Raw genomic sequence first — 16,443 nt, forward strand, 5'->3', positions numbered from 1 at the left:
CGAGGTTGCTTAAAGCATTACACCCTGAGTATCTAAATTGGAATACCCAGACCGCTGCTTTCAGCTAGTATTTATAGAATAAATACTGAGTTCTATTGGTAATTGGACTTTTCTACAAAGGCTCATTACACCGTTAGATCGTAACTAATCTGATAGCTCATATTAGAACATAAGTTGAGTATGACTCAAATACCTCAACAATAAGTTGGGTATAGTTTGAATACCTCAACATAAGTTGGGTATTACTCAAATACCTCAACATTTACTAAAAAGAACAGATGACTTGATAGAATTGATATGTTGACCTGAGACTTAGGGATACTTCTGAAGTATATGAACAATGAAAAGTGAATTCGAATTCTTAGGGTTAGCTGAAGTGAAAAGCATACAATCATATGCAAAAAACAAGTGATTTATTTCAGGCCCTATTCTAGAAATATGCAAACATGGCAACTTCGAGATTCTAGAAGAAGAGGTGAGTCTTTTGGAAAGGGTGTCCTAACATAAAATAAATATGCATGGACTAAGAGCATATCCTTGCCTCAAAACTCGAAAGGATGTGATTTTCTTTGTAAGTTGTTCATTCACCTTGATTTGATACACAGTAGTTATACATTGCATTACCCAATGAATCTATTGTTCAGCAAAGCGTAGAGATCTAAGGGTTTCTATAATGAAAGATCTTTCTAATTTATCATAAGCTTTGTAAAGATTCTTGAGAGCCATAAACTCATATTTAGATCTAGATTTCTTCATATAATGCAAACATTCATGTGCAAGATATATGTTATCCAAAATAGATGTACCAAGAACAAAAGCACTTTGGGTATTGCTAATGATGGACTACAATATTGATTTTAACCTATTAGCCATGTATTTTGCTAATTAGCAATTGAGTTGAAATTTGACATTTGAAGAGATACCATTTTGCTCGCCCTTATGTCTACAACTTGAGAGAAAAGAGTCATTTTCATTTTTATTTTTTTTTTTTAAATGCGAAAGAAAAATTTATAAAGCATTAAACAGTACAGTTACATCTAATTGCATACTTAGTCATACTAGTGCCTTTGTTAACACTTGGTAGTGTTTAGTGCTAGATTTAAAAGCCATAGTTTCAAAGCGTGAGATCTAAAACCACACAAGGTAATGTTCCTAGTGTTTGAGAGAAAAGAGTTAAACACCATAAGATCATAATCATATATTTAAAACTGTTGTGGAGAACATGTATCCCGAGAGCCCACTCGGGACAAAAGCACACCCCCACACGGGACATGAAGGTCTTCTGATAAAAAGACCTAGGGAGCCCTATCGGGAGTAGCACACATCCCTTTTTGGGATGAAAAATGGAGACGACTCGGGAGATAGATTCGAAGTACACTCATAAGTCCTGAGACTAAGTCCAGCATACCGTTGAGGATGACCAAGTCAAGAAGGTTAGTTCAGATAACCACCTGATATAGCCGTTCCAAGAATAACGGAGATGAGTGGGCAGATAATGGCTCTGTTTGTCCTGATATAAGGAATCTTGGCTCCGAAGAAACTCCCCACACTCTTCAACTGAAGATCCGAAACTCAAGGAAGCGTCGCCTCCAAGTAACTTCTATATAAACCCACCTCCTACAAGGAGAAAGGGACGAAAAATCATCTGCTCATTTATTCCTTACGTTCTTAAGAACTCTCTCGAGAACTCTTATTGTTGCCTAGGCTAACTTGGGCGTCGGAGGCGGTTCCCGGGCCAAAACTTGGCCGGACCGTTCTTGTTTTCTTTGTGAGTGCAGGCATCCCAGTTATTCCAACTTGGCTGGGGAGCTCTTAAGGTGGTCATCTCAGTATCCGGCCCTCAAAGAAGTTCTAGACGCAACAAAAACATATTTCAAAAGCACGCATTTTTTTCTTTCTCAATCTTTTGGGTCAATGGAACTTTACTGATTTAAGGGTTTTTACAATCAATGGCATCATTATCAACCAACTCATGAAGTCACGGAATGAAATTTGCTCAATCTATTACATACATCTATGGCGTCAAAGCCTTCAACATCCAACACAATATGATAAAGACTATATGGTAAAGATCTTTTTTTTTTTTTTTTTTTTTTTTTATTGGTTCATCCGGTCTGCGCCCATGATTACTTCCTCAGGGAGATTTTATATATATATATTTATGCCCCCCGCCCCGGGCGCCCCAAGCCCCCCCCAGGGAGTTGCCCTACCTCCCTTTAGAAACCCCTTTATTTTTCATTAGCTACTTTTCCACTCCTTCATTCATAGCAGTCTTCAAAGCCAACCACATTGCATAAAGCTCACCCTTGAAGAGCTATATCAAACTTGCAGGGAACTGATCAAGCCTTCTGTTGCACTCCTATGTGCTGTCAAAAACCACACAAGACCTCCCTTTTGTAGAGGCTATATGCATTGTTGCATCAACAATTCACCAAGCCCTAAGGGGGACTAGTGCTCACTAGGAGCAATCGAGCTTGCTCTGGTCGATTTTAGTTGTGCTTCATTTTGTGCATCAGCAACTCCAAAGACAATCATTATTTGCATCCTAGAGACTCCATAATAAGAAGGGAACTCTAGAAAATGAACTATGTGCAAAGTTTTTTTCTCTATCACTAAGAACCTCCCATCTCCCTAGCTATTCTCCCATCAAACGAAAATTTTCTGATGGAGGAACAACGTAACTTAGTGAGCTCCTAGAGCACACCGCCCTTGCGAAAGGGTAGTCAATAGAGAGTTGACCCATTGATTCCATTCTAGCACCACACTGCCAACACAAGGAATCCACATTGTTGAAACTTTGTTGAGGAATCTGCAAATACACTTGTCTTACAATTCTACTTGAGAGCTTAAACGTACCAAATGTACTTTCTTTAAGGTATTTAGACACCCCGATTTGTGCAATACGGGTTCTACAGTGTCTTCACCCCAAGATCAACCAGTCCAACCTTTAAGGTTGCAGCCCAAAAAGGTTACTTAAGGTGTATCAAGTAATGTTCACTGCTTGATAGAACAACAGCAGGGAGAGAGAGAAATAAAGAGGAGGAGGTAATTCAGTCCTTAGAATGAACTCGGAAATGGGTTTATATAGAGCTCCAAAGGTTGTGGGTGAAAGGGTAAGGTCACCTCTCTTTGTGAGGGTACCTTTCAGCTCAACTCCCTTCAAGAAGGTACATATCTAGCTGACCTCCCTACAAGAGAGAGCATCTCTAATGGCATCTCCACGTAATCACCCAGCAGCGGGCTTTCCAGAATAGGGCCCATGAAAATATGGGCCTTCCGAATCAAAGCCCACGGCCCAAGTCCCAAGTCCCAACTCCCAAGTCATATAGATAATATATATATTAATATTGGTCTTTTACAAAGAAATAACAAGTGAAAAGCCAAAAAATAAAATGACCTTTCTATCCATTATCCTTGCTGTCAAAAGTTTTCTCCAATAGGGGGCAAGTGCTGATATTTTATTCACGGAAAGAGTTCCAAAGGGATCTTTGGGAAAATTTTGAAAATTTGTGGAAAGCGAAGGGAAATTTCAAAAAATCGAGGGGGCCATGGCCCCTTGGCCCTAGGGAAGATCTGCCCCTAATTCTAGGTCTTCAATGGGATTCAATCCCATTTCGATTGGAAGAAGTAGTCTATCTCATTTCTGCATCTTCCTTCGTAGCCAGCATTTTGTAAGCTAATTTTACAACAAAATAACCACAACATGACTCCAACCACCCCCTCCCACCCAAAAAAAAAAAAAAACTTGTGCATCCTTTTTCCGAAATAACTCCATAGCACAAATTGAATTGCCTCCACATCCTCAAGTGAGAAGTACCTGTGTAAAATATTCACATTCCATGTGTGACAAACAAAGTTGATTAGTTAGCCATATGATTCAAGGGGCAACCATCAGCGTTCGGTGTCTTTTTTTTTTTATCCATGGAAGTTGGTATGCAATTATCATTCCATTGTCAATCTGTTGCCCATTGCCTACCTTCAAATGTAGACTTTTCAATTAACACCAATCACCCAAAAAGAAGGCTTTGTCACCACCATGATAGCCTAGAACTCAGGTTAGCATCCAAGAATAACATACATTTATTTACTTAGTGTTATGGATATTTTGGTTTAACTCCTTGGACCTGAGTGAGCCACGCAGAGCAGTTTGTTTGGCTTAGACCCGATTCACAGGGTTCCTCAGATACTTCACGGCAAGGCACTTCACAGAAGAATACTTGTCGAGAAGGACACTCATGGTGACTCCTAGCTGGCTTAGTGTACTAGTTGGTTATGTTCACCCGCCACTTCCTAGCACAGAACTTCTCAAAAGGTTGCTTCACGGGAAGATACTGGCTCTAAAGGACGTGTCTCTGTGCTTGCCACCTAGCATCGGGCATTTCTCGGATAACCCTTGTCAAGCACCCAGAGAAGCTTCATCTTGGCAAAAGTAAGGTTGTAAGGGGATTTGGCGTATCCTTATCTGCATGTCAATCAAGTCATTAAATTCAACATTTAATGCTCCGAGGTTCAATAAATTCCCAACGCTTATTAGGAAGCTCCTCATTCACTCAAGCTTCCTCGAGCTCTCTTCCTTACGTTTTGTCTGCCCAAGTAAGGGATAGATGACACATCTGCACCCACGTGATTCTAATCCTCTAATTAATGAGGGGTAAGGTGCAACTGTCCTATGAAGCTTCTCCTGGAAGATTGGGGTTAACTTGGTGATTAAGTAACCCAACGTAAGTCATATCAACCCTCCATCTGGAACTAAAAGATCTGAGGGCCAAGATGCATTCTAGCCACCTTTGAAGTATGGAGTTGATATAAGCTTCATACTTAGCACGCATGAAGGCAACTAAGTTGAAGTAAGTTCAAGTAAGCCCAGCTATCTGAACTCTGGCAACACTCTTCTGCAACTACCAAATGATACATTTATTCTCAGTATTCTTCGTGCATTTACTCCTCCCTACAAGAATTTGTATTTTCCAGATTCTGATTTAATCATCGAAGGTGGCTTCTCGTCTTCAAAGGTGGTCCATATTCACTAGGGCTACAACTGGGCCGGGCTAGGCTGGGCTTTTGCAATCCCAAGCCCAACCCTATATGTTCTAATCTAAGCTCATTCCCGCCCTAACCCTAGTTCAGGGCCAAGGATTATTGTCCATAGCCCTAAGCCCTATAGGGCCAAGCCAAGCCCATTCCCACCCTAATTGGCCCTCATTGGGACGGGTCGGGATGGGTTGGCCCTGATTGGCTTTGTCCCTAGCCCTGACCCTGATTGGCCTTGTCCCTAGCCCTAACCCTAATTGGCCCTAACCCTGATTGGCCATGTCCCTGGCCCTAATCCTGATTGGCCCTGTCCCTGTCCCTAACCCTGATTGGCCTTGTCCCTAGCCTTGTGTTGATCTCTTTCTCATCGCAACCCTTGATGCCGCCCCCCCCCCCCCCTGGCTTCTTCCGGGTCCCTTCCTTTTCTTCCTTTCGCTCTTTGCCTTTTCTTTTTGTCTGCTGGTCTTTCTCTGTGTTCTTTCTGTTTTGTCTTTTCTTGCTTCTCGTGCTCTTTGGAGTCCAAAAGCATTCCGCCTTCAACTCCGCTTGTTTGACTTGGACCTACCTACTCGTAACCTTGACTCAAATGCTAGAAAGACAGAACCTTCCAGCCTTGGTTGATCTATAGGACTACATACAAGCCGGCCGCTACCTCTCTTCGAGTAGCTCTCGTTCTCTCTTCCTATGTTGAGCCGTCATCACATATTTGAAGCCGAAATGAGGGGTTTTGTTACATGTGGTTGGAACAAGATGTCCAGCGGACCGAGGCGGGCGCTCGATGAGCCCTCATACCTTTTGAAGAGGTTCTATTAGCCGAGCGGGAGAGCGGAGGAGTTAGGCCAACTCCCCTCAGGTGAGCGGTAGCCCATAGATGATCGAGCCCAAAAACAAAGGTTCTTAGCCGCTCCGTGATGCTTTCGAGGCGCCCCTTTCCTTTCCCAATGAGTGACGAGCGAAGGGTAGGGTCGAGGGCGATCGATATCGATGGAAAGGCGAACTTTGGTCGATCAGGGTTAGGGCCAATTAGGGTTAGGGCTAGGGACAAGGCTAAAAATAAAATTCATAAAACTATAAGATGATTCAAGCTCCTACAAAATGATAAAATGGTTAATAAGTTGATAGTATTGCTAATAAATTCATACTCCAGATTCTATATTGAGCTCTGAAAATCTCCAATTGCTTTGGTGATGGAAATTGAAAACCTCTCCCATTGATGTCCTTATTCAACAAAAAAATCCATATTATAAACCTTGTTAACAAGTTAATCAACGATAATTTAGTATTGATATTTTTTTCGTAGTTAAGAAAATGATATTTTAGTTACAAACATAGCTATCTGTCCTAAATAAGTTTTTTCTAAAATATCACATTGAAGGCAAAAGAAAGATGTCAATATTCATAATGAGAAGTTAGGGTGTAGATTTGTTAGATATTAATTATATATATACTATTTTTTATAATATATTATCTCATCTTAGTAAAAAAATAAATCATTTTTTTTTTGGAACTAAAAATGACTTAGTTCGAAAAATAAAAATTACCTTAAAAATAATATAAAAATGACTCATATTCTAATATGATCAAAATGACTGAAAGTCAAAGTCGAGACTTATAGTTATATCAGTGTTAATATGAAGATTAATTAGGGTAAAAATCTAGTACATGATTAGATCAAATTAACATAAGACTAGAGCCAAAATTAGGGTTAGGATCGGGATCGGGCTAAAATCAGATGGATGCTTACTATATTGGTAATGAGGATATAATTTATTTTTATTAACTTTCTACAAAAAATGATCATGTTTTTAAAATTAGACACATGTCAAGTATTTCTCCAATGTGGATTAGAATTAATTCATCTCCATATTGGTGGAGGGTCCATACTCAAATCAGGGCCAAGATCAAGATTAAAATCGAGCCAAAATCAGGGTGGACTTAGGGCAGGTCAGAGCCACCAGAGCCAAACTTGCACCCCTAACATTCACGCTATTTATTTATCACAAATCAGGCTTGGTCCAGCAGCGAACCTGATAACTCACAGTCAGATTTTGGAACAACACTTACTTATAAGGGATGTTCTCTAAATTGATAAATGTCATCATAACCCACCTCCCCAACCCCCCCCCCCCCCCCCCCAATCCCAAAAAAAAAAATCTATAACAAGGCATAGGTGAACATCTCCTTACACATGTCATGTTTCAAGTTTGGTGGTGTTTGGTTGTCACTTTCTTTTTCCATTCATGTTGGTCATGAATCAAGATATCAATAGAAAATTTACAAAAATAGTTATTATAGCCACTTTTCTGTATGAATTTTCTTTTCATTGAGTATTTCTAACCATTTGGAATGGCACTGAGGATGGAAAATTCATCCAAAGCGTTTTAATTTTGTCTTATAATCTAAGGATTAGGGTCTTATGAATAAATATTAAGTGTAATTAAATTCTATAATTCACTGAATATTCATTTGAAAATTTCCTCGAATAAAAAAGCCAAATTTTTATATCATCATTTCATGATTAAATAATGTAAAGAATATACCTCTAAGACGCAAGGTCCACATTTGTGTTAGTACAAAAATAGCAAAGAGTTTTTAATCAATTCCAAGTTCCGAATCTTGACTACACCAGCTCCCCAACCTAATCCACTCATGCGTGAGCATCATGACTCACCTAACCAGTAAATCCACCCACTCGTCCGGGTCAACCATGGAGGGTCCAGCCCATCATGTTAGTTAAACTCATATCAGGATCGAATCTGGATTGAACCCAACTGTTGAATTTCATTCACGGTCCAACCGGAGAATTTTCTTGAAACCTAGAAATCTAGCATGGACCAATTGACATGTCAATTGTGTACTGAAACCGTTTAATCGTACCGAACTTCAACGTCTAAAACCGCATTGTACCGTTCAAAATTTCATACGGTTGGTACAGTTCCGATTTTAGGTACTCATACCATCGGAATGTACCGAAACCATACCTAATTGGTACAGTACAAAATTAAGGGATATAAATTGTAATTTTACAACTAAAACATTTTACCATTATCTTATCCTTATTTCAATTTTTTTTTGTACAAATGTGCTTTTTATCCTTATTTCAGTTTTTTCGTTTCATCATTCACTTATCTTCTTAGATTTATTTGTTTTGTCTCTATTAATTAGATTTATTTACTTTATCTCTATTAATATCAAATTCTATCGATTGGTTAATCGCAATTTCATTAGGATCTTAATGAAATAATAACAAATGTGACATAAGTTCATTCTTATCAAAACTATACCGTGTTTAAACCGTTTTTCACACTAATTTCTAGAGTTCATGCTATGCTATGCCGGTTGGACCAATTCAATTTTGATTGCTTGAAACCTTGACCTAAAACCATTATGACCAATTTAACCCTAACAATTTCAACCAAGGGAACACTCTTATGCTACATAAGGTTTACAGCTGTCCTCCTCCACTGAAGCTCTGAAGCTCAGCTGCTCAGCTGCCCAAGCCCAACCTTTCTTCAACATCTACACTATGAACAGCTAGTGGCATCATCATCATCATCATCTTCATCTCATACTACTACTACTACGAATAGATACTGCTGCATGGGAATCAGATGGTACCAGAGAGAGATTGAGAGTTAGCCAGTCAAGTGGGGCCCACCGGCCCAAACTCTTTTTCAGCCTTTCCAGCAGACAGTATCACGGACTGACCCTCCTCCTAACACTGGACCCCACCACCACCGGGAACCGTGACGACGAAAACCCGTGTCTCTCTTTCTCTTTCTCTCTCTCTCTCTCTCTCTCTCTCTCTCTGCATGTACAAATTATTAGTCAAATAGAGGTCGCAAGCGTCGGCTCTGGCTTCTCTCTATTAGATAATATTAAAATGATTTTTAATATTATTATATTATGATTATCAAACAATAATGGTTTAATCACGTATGTCTCCTCAAGGACTACTGAACTGTAAAGGCAATTACCTTTCTAACTTTTTTAACCTTTTCCTGATAAAGCTTTTCTGATTCCTCCCCTCTTATTTTAATCATTTCTCACTCCCCCCACCCCCTCTTCCCCCCCTTTCTTCCCATTTTCTCCTTTTTGCCTTTGCAAATCATGATATTCGAAGCTTGGTTTTGATGTGAGTGAAAATGTCAAAAAAAAGATTTATCCAGTATTAAATCTCAAAAATTTGAAACCCACGTCAGCCCTAACCAAATTAATGGTTTAAAATCAGTCGAAAAGAATAAGTCTCAAATATATCTTCTTCTTCTTTTGACAAAATCAAATATATCTCAATAAGGGGATTAATTTGAGTCAAATTGACTAGAATCAAATTGACTAGAATCAAGGTTCTAGTTCATCATTTCATATATTCTAGAAATAAGGATAAACATGAACTTGCGATATTAATTGATATTCAAGAATTTTGGCCTTGATGATCCTAATTCACCTTGAGCTCAAGATTCAAATTCTAATCTTAGGCATTGTCGATATCAAACTAGAATATCTAAAATGAAGGTCATGCATGCAATCATGTATATTGACATAGTATCGTTTCTTTTTAATTTTTTTCTAGTCATCATCAAAGTAGTCATAAATATTGAATTTATGGACTTCGAAAATCAGAACAAGAAGAAAAAAGGGGGAAAGAAAAGAGAAAGGTGTTGAAGAAAGAAAGTTTGAATGTAGGACATCTCAATCTTACTACCTTAAAGATAAGAAGTTACCACTACTTTGCTGCTTTTGTGTTTTTTTTTTCTTTTAATCAGCTGCAACTACTTTCCCAGAAGCATAGATTGTTCAAATATCAATGGTGCAAATCCATGGTAAATCTTGTCCAAAATTCGAAAACCTACACCAAAGCAGTTTGGGCTTTTCAGTCATTACATCTGATGAAACCACACACCAACAATGACCACACTTCAAGAAAATTACAAATTTTGACTGTGTAAGAGAGAGAGAGAGAGAAGCGGTGGTCCAGCTAAGTCTAAGGCTGACCGACTTTGAGAAGGAGGCGTGTAAAATAAGGAAGGAGAGAAGAGGGTTGTCTGTGTCTGTGTGTGTGAGGAAGAGAGGTGAAATATTCTGTTTGAGTTTTTTCATGGTTTTTGGTGTTTTCTTGTTAGATTCAAACAAGTTGAAGGAGTGAAGAAGATCTTTGTAAGAACAAAAGAAGAATATCCGATACTATAGAGTGTTTTCGTTGTGGGTTCTTTTAATTTGTTGGATTACAACTTGGGTTTGGGTTGTTTTTTTTTTTTAAAGCAGAATCGGAGAATCCAAGAGTTGAACATAGAGGTGAATTTATCATTTTCTGCTGTTATTGCTTCTTCTTCGGAATTTGCTCTCAGAGAAAAACAAATAAAGCTCTTGCTTTAGTTCTGTATGATCTAAGCTTGAAGAAGACTCTTGGTTCGTCTTGTCTGAGGTGCAACTACAGCAAAAGATTGCCTAGGAGTTACAAGACACAGGGAGTTCGTTGTTAGTTATTAAGTTTTGTTTGAATTCATAATTTTAGATGCAGATGATGTCTGGAGATGGGCTTTCAATTCCAACTTCCATCAGAGGTTTTGCTAATCAGGAAACCAATCCAAACCCTAACCCTTCTCCCAATCCAACTCCTGCACCAGTGGTGAAGAAGAAGAGGAATCTTCCAGGAACTCCAGGTGAGCTTCAGGCCTAGCTTGGCTAACTAACTAAACTCTTCTTCCTCCTCCTGCGTTTATTTTTTGGATTTTTTTTGGGGGATGGGAAGTTCTGTTTCTGCAGCTTTCTGGTGATGGGTCACTTTTAATTTGTGGGGTCATTTGATGTGTCAAAACAGATCCAAACGCCGAGGTGATAGCTCTTTCGCCTAAAACACTCATGGCCACAAACAGATTCTTCTGTGAAATCTGCAACAAAGGGTTTCAGAGAGACCAGAACCTCCAGCTTCATCGACGAGGGCATAATCTGCCATGGAAACTCCGGCAGAGAACTAGCAAAGAGGTTCAGAAGAGGGTTTACATCTGCCCCGAGAAGAGCTGTGTTCATCATGACCCATCAAGGGCTCTCGGAGATCTCACCGGAATTAAGAAACATTATAGTAGAAAACATGGCGAGAAGAAATGGAAGTGTGAGAAATGTTCGAAGAAATACGCTGTTCGTTCAGATTGGAAGGCCCATAACAAAACTTGTGGGACTCGAGAGTATAAATGCGACTGTGGAACACTTTTTAACAGGTAATTATTTCGATCTTCTTCTTCTTAGTTACCTCCCCTTCAGAGTTAAATCTTCGGTTTTATATATAATTAAAATATGGTTCTTGTTTCACCTGAGAAGAATCAGAAATAAATGCTCACGTAGAACAAAATAGTTCTAGAAATAGAATTACAATGAGAATAAATGAAAGCTTTTCAATTAATGAATGACAAATTAATGTTTTATAAATCGAGATTCAGGTTTGCTTCCTGATGGGCTATAGTTTATGAAACAGGAAGGATAGTTTCATCACCCACAGAGCCTTCTGTGATGCTTTGGCAGAAGAGAGTGGTAGACTCATTTCTGTTGCAGCACCCACCAACTTAAACTTCGGGGCTGATTCTTCAACCAATGACGCTACGCAGAGCTTGCCTCATGGGTTTGGTAGCCGAGGCAGTGGTGGTGGAGGTGGAGGAGTAGATGTTGCCGGAATGCCTCAATTGAATCAACCCAGATTGTCACTTTGGCTGGATCAACAGCATCAAGCAAACTCTAATCAGATGAACATGAACATGAATCCTATCAATGTACAAACTAGTTCAAATGCTTACTTGCCACCGAGCTCAACTGGCCTGCCTGAATTGATGCAAATGGCATCATCGAGCAATCTATTTGGCTCATCTTCAATGGTGGACTTCGGAAGTTGCATGCAGCAGCAGCAGCAGCAGCATCAGCCATGGTTGGGTCGGTCATCTTCAAATGCCACTCTCTCATTAACTACCTCTCCACGGGGTTTGAAGGAAGAAGGCCATGGTGTTAACAACGAAGGGCCCATGGTGGAAAGCTTAGCTTCTTTGTACTCATCTAGCAATCCTACTGGTAGTCATGCGTCTCAAGCACAGCAAGCTAGCCCAGCTCACATGTCGGCCACTGCATTGTTACAGAAGGCAGCTCAGATGGGTTCCACTAGAAGCAGCAACACCAACCACGCCACCCCCTTCGGTGGCTTCGCAGTGCTAAATTCTTCTCCTTCCTCTACCGCCACCACTGGTGATGGAATGATGGGTGGGATGAGCTTGAGCTCTCTGATGATGGCACAGAGTGTTAAGCCAAACCAAAACCAAAACCAAAACCAAAACCCAAACCCAAACCCAAACGAAATGGAACATGGGCTGACGAGAGATTTCCTGGGCGTAGGAGAAGAAGCCGGCCGGCCATTCTTGCAGCAGGAGTTGGCGAGGTATGCTTCCATGAGGGACTTGAGCCACCATTACAATGCCAATCACTGAAACCCATGTAGTGTGTATATCATATTATCATATTGTACATCTCAGCTGGGCTTGCCCGAGTGGTCATCGCCTCATCGATGGGACACTCTGCCAGATAGATCGGCAGATTCGGGAATGGCTGCCATTGCACAGCGCACTGTGTTAAAAGGAATAACGAGACATTGAGTGGGAAGATCAACAGTACCAGAGAGAGACAAACCCAGAAAGAGACAGCAATATATAGAAGGCTATATGCCTATATGGTGCATGTGAGAAGCAAAAAGGAGGAGAGAAGAGGAATGAGACATGCAAGGCATGCATGGTAGTCATGCTTTTGCTAATGCAGGTTCGGCTATTTTCTTGCCTTCCCATCGTTTTCCTTTTTGAAACTGAAACTCCCAAGAAACTCACAGAAAGATAAGTCGTTGACCGTAGGTCAAACTTCTGAATCTTTGACGTCAACCCTCTCTTTATGTAAGCTACTGTTCTCTTTCTCCTTTTTTCTACTTAATTTCCAGTTCTTTATAAATTTCTTTCTTTCTTTCTCCCTCTCGTTGCATCTTGTGTCTCCCTTTCTTTCATTTCAAAGTTTGAAATTATTTTTCTTGTAGTAACAAGAGTCAAGGTAAGTGGTTGAGGAGAATTTTTTTCCATGTGGGGGGCAGCCATGTGTCTCATTATTGCGAATTTCAAGGTGAAGAAAAGAGTACAAGTGCATTTAACATGTGATGATTCATTCTCCAGATTTGGTTGGAGTCAATTGAGTGCACCAAGGAACCTAGAAAGACATGATAAGAAGACTTATTAGTGTTCTTTTGGGTAAAAGAAAACGTATTAGTTAACTTACCATAGAGTGGTGAATTACATAATTTTTGTAGCTTATACAATTACACAACCACAATAATGATAAGGGTTTTCCCAAGTAAATGTAGTTTTTTTCTTTGTTCAAAGCTAAATGGGGTTGGTTATATGAATTATTGCTAAGACAAAGATTACTACTACTACTGCTCCTTGGAGTGTGTTGGATCATTAAACCTGTTACACTGGTTCCTTCTTCTTCTATATCTCTTTGTATCTGTGAACTGCTATGGGTACTCTAATAGCGAAGCTTTCAAAGGATGGAACACGAAGGCCAAAGTTGAAGGTTTTTGCTGTGCTGCGGGTGATCATGGATATAGATAGCTTCATTTTCTACTTCCATTAGAAGTAGATTTACGTAGAGAATGTGTTAGATGCCATCGTGTGGGAATCATATATGCATCGGCCATGAAGAGATCAGATGTTTAGCTTTCTCAATTTGAAGAGTGTAAGTTGCATAGATCGTGCTGTTCATGAATGCAATGCTCCTTAGGAGGCTAGACTTGTAGTTTGCTGCAGTTGGGCTTCTTGAATCAATTGACGTTTTGTTGGCTACTCCGGACCGGCACGGCACGGCGCCGGAGAGATGGATGCATTGAAACTGGCGGAATCTACCCTTCTTCTAGCTCATATGGTAGTCCTGCGATGGCGAATCCAATCATTGAACAGCAATCAACGTAGCATGTCCTTCAACCATAACATAATGCATTTTGCAGCCCAACTACTCCCTTGTTGGCAGCTCCTTCGAACAATGGTGCAGCTAAATCATAAGCCAAGGAAAACTTATACTTCCCAAAAACAGTAAAAAGAATGAGAGAGCTCTGCTGAGAAATTAACCTGATACACTTTCCTATGGAGACTCCATGGGATGCAGTTTGTATCCATCTCTCCCTCTCAACACTTGAATCAAATTTAGTTCCCCCCCCCCCCCCCTAATCTAAAATATATGGGCTACAAACTTGTGGATTACCTTAAATCGCCACCATGGCACAATCCTAGGAGGGAAACCTTGGTTACGGAGTAAAGATGAAGTTGCATATGCATTAGATTTCTCGGGACCCGATCGTTGGGGGACTTGTTCTACTACTCGGATAATCTATTGATTACTGTGCCAGTCTCAGTTCTACAAGAGGAACCATTTTCTCTCTCTCTCTAATTAGAAGTAATAGACACATGGTATGGGACCAGCTCATTGACATTGTTAGTGTAAGAAATGAACCTTGGATTAGTATTGGGGACTTTTAACTCTCATCTATTGTGGCAACGAGAAGGTACGGGTACGAATCCACATCCACGAAGGGGAGGATTCAATGCTTAGAATGACTTCCCTAATTCCCGCAATTCCCTTATAGGAATGTCTCCGGGGCACCGTGGCATTTAAGTAATCCAAAGGTTACCTAACAAACTAGAGTTTTAATAAAATTCAAATTTATGGGTGGGTTTAAATAAAATTCAAATTTAGTTTAAATTGGATAACCATTAGATTACTTAAATGCCACATGGCACAATCCTATGAGGGAATAAATAAAACCATGGATAAAAGACACAATTAAAACAAATATTTATATGAAGTTTTAAATATATTTACAACAAGAAGTGAACCCTGGATTAGAATTGGGGACTTTTAACTCTCATCTATTGTGGCAAGAGAAGACAAGGGGTTCCTCATCGAATAACCGGGATTGCCAGGAATTCCTTGATATGATAAAATGTTGTGGCTTCCTTGACTTTATCAAAATTATTATTGAAAACAATTAAATTATTATTTATTTTCAAAAATATCCCTATAATATAGCAATGTCGAAAGGTTTTCAATAACAAATTGGACAAATATATCCAATAAAAATTTAATTTTTTGGTCTCTGTGCTTTTTAAACATAAAGTGAGGTGTCAGTGCTTTAAGGCCTCCATTTTGGGGTGCAATTTGCTCTAAATTCAAACATATCCCAACTTAGTGAAGTTGGCCGCATTTATAAAAAAAATAAAATAAAGATAATTACACTATGAACAAAAGAACAATGATTGAAGAGATGAGATGAGAGGAATGGAAGCTAGATGCACGATGAAAACTCTAAAAATGGAAAAAGAACATAAAAAAAAAATGAATATACAAAAAATAAAATAAAGTAAAAATCATAACAATGGAAGAGTAGCTAGGAGGAAAAGAAGGATAAGCTTATTGAAAAGGGTTTAGTATATAAATCATCAACTTCCAAAAAGCTCTATTGATTGTCATACTTAGAACAAGACCTAGATTTTGCATGTATTTTCTCACAACTTCTCATATGACCTAATGGATGAAACTCAATCCTTCATTTTAGAGTTTAATTGCATGAAACGAAGAAGAAAATTGACGTCGAATTGTGTAACTAGTTCGCAAAATACATGAATGAATGACTAAGAAAGAAGGATTATTAATTAAGATTTGTTTAGAAGGATTGATTTGAAGATTGTGTGTTTACCTTTGTACCAAGGTAATTGAACTTTGTAGCTGATTCCCTGGCACAATGAGCTACGTTGTGTTGTTAACATGCATGACATTATTGTGTAATTACACTTCTTGGTTGCCCCATTTTCTAATAAATTATATTTCATTCCAAAAATGTAAAAAATTAGGGCAACCATGGATTTCCAAACCATATAAGGCAAGGATAGCCACAACAACAAGATTTCTATTTTTTTTATTGAAGGGAATCGGATTGGTGACCTTGGTTTAACAGGGAGCCTCTTAATCAACATCAAGAGCTTTCGATGTATAGATGGGCCAGATCGGCTAAATGGTGTGTCTGATGTGAACTGGGCCTAAAATTGTTACATCTTTTTCTTTTTTGGTTAACTAAAATTGTTACATCTGAGTGGGCTAAAATTTGAAAGCTAAACCCAATTCGTTTAAGTTTTAGCTTGAAAGATTGAAAGTAATTTATATACAATGGATATCAATTCCTAGTGAACCGGGGTTAAGGGAGAACATGTACCATCTGGGGAATTTTATCCAGTCTATTTCTGACAAAGAAATGTACTATCTATTTTTTTTTTTTTTTTTTTTTTTTTTTGGGGGGCGCGGCCCCCCCCCCCCCCCCCCCCCCCCCCGCGCCCCCCCCCGCCCCCC

General features: G+C 39.3%; 1 protein-coding gene across 1 annotated transcript; it reads left to right on the plus strand.

Annotated features, from left to right (window-relative positions):
- The first annotated feature begins 10,037 nt into the window (after positions 1-10,037).
- On the plus strand, positions 10,038-13,808 carry LOC149021975 (zinc finger protein JACKDAW-like). Its single transcript, XM_089150185.1, has 3 exons — positions 10,038-10,694; positions 10,853-11,249; positions 11,504-13,808. Exons 1-3 carry the CDS (start codon positions 10,547-10,549, stop codon positions 12,495-12,497), a joined length of 1,539 nt encoding a protein of 512 aa, XP_089006311.1. The 5' UTR covers positions 10,038-10,546; the 3' UTR covers positions 12,498-13,808.
- The last annotated feature ends 2,635 nt before the right edge of the window (positions 13,809-16,443 follow it).

This window comes from Hakea prostrata, chromosome 3 (genome assembly GCF_041222555.1).
Source record: "Hakea prostrata isolate BN-2017 chromosome 3, UWA_Hpros_2, whole genome shotgun sequence".
Taxonomy (NCBI): domain Eukaryota; kingdom Viridiplantae; phylum Streptophyta; class Magnoliopsida; order Proteales; family Proteaceae; genus Hakea; species Hakea prostrata.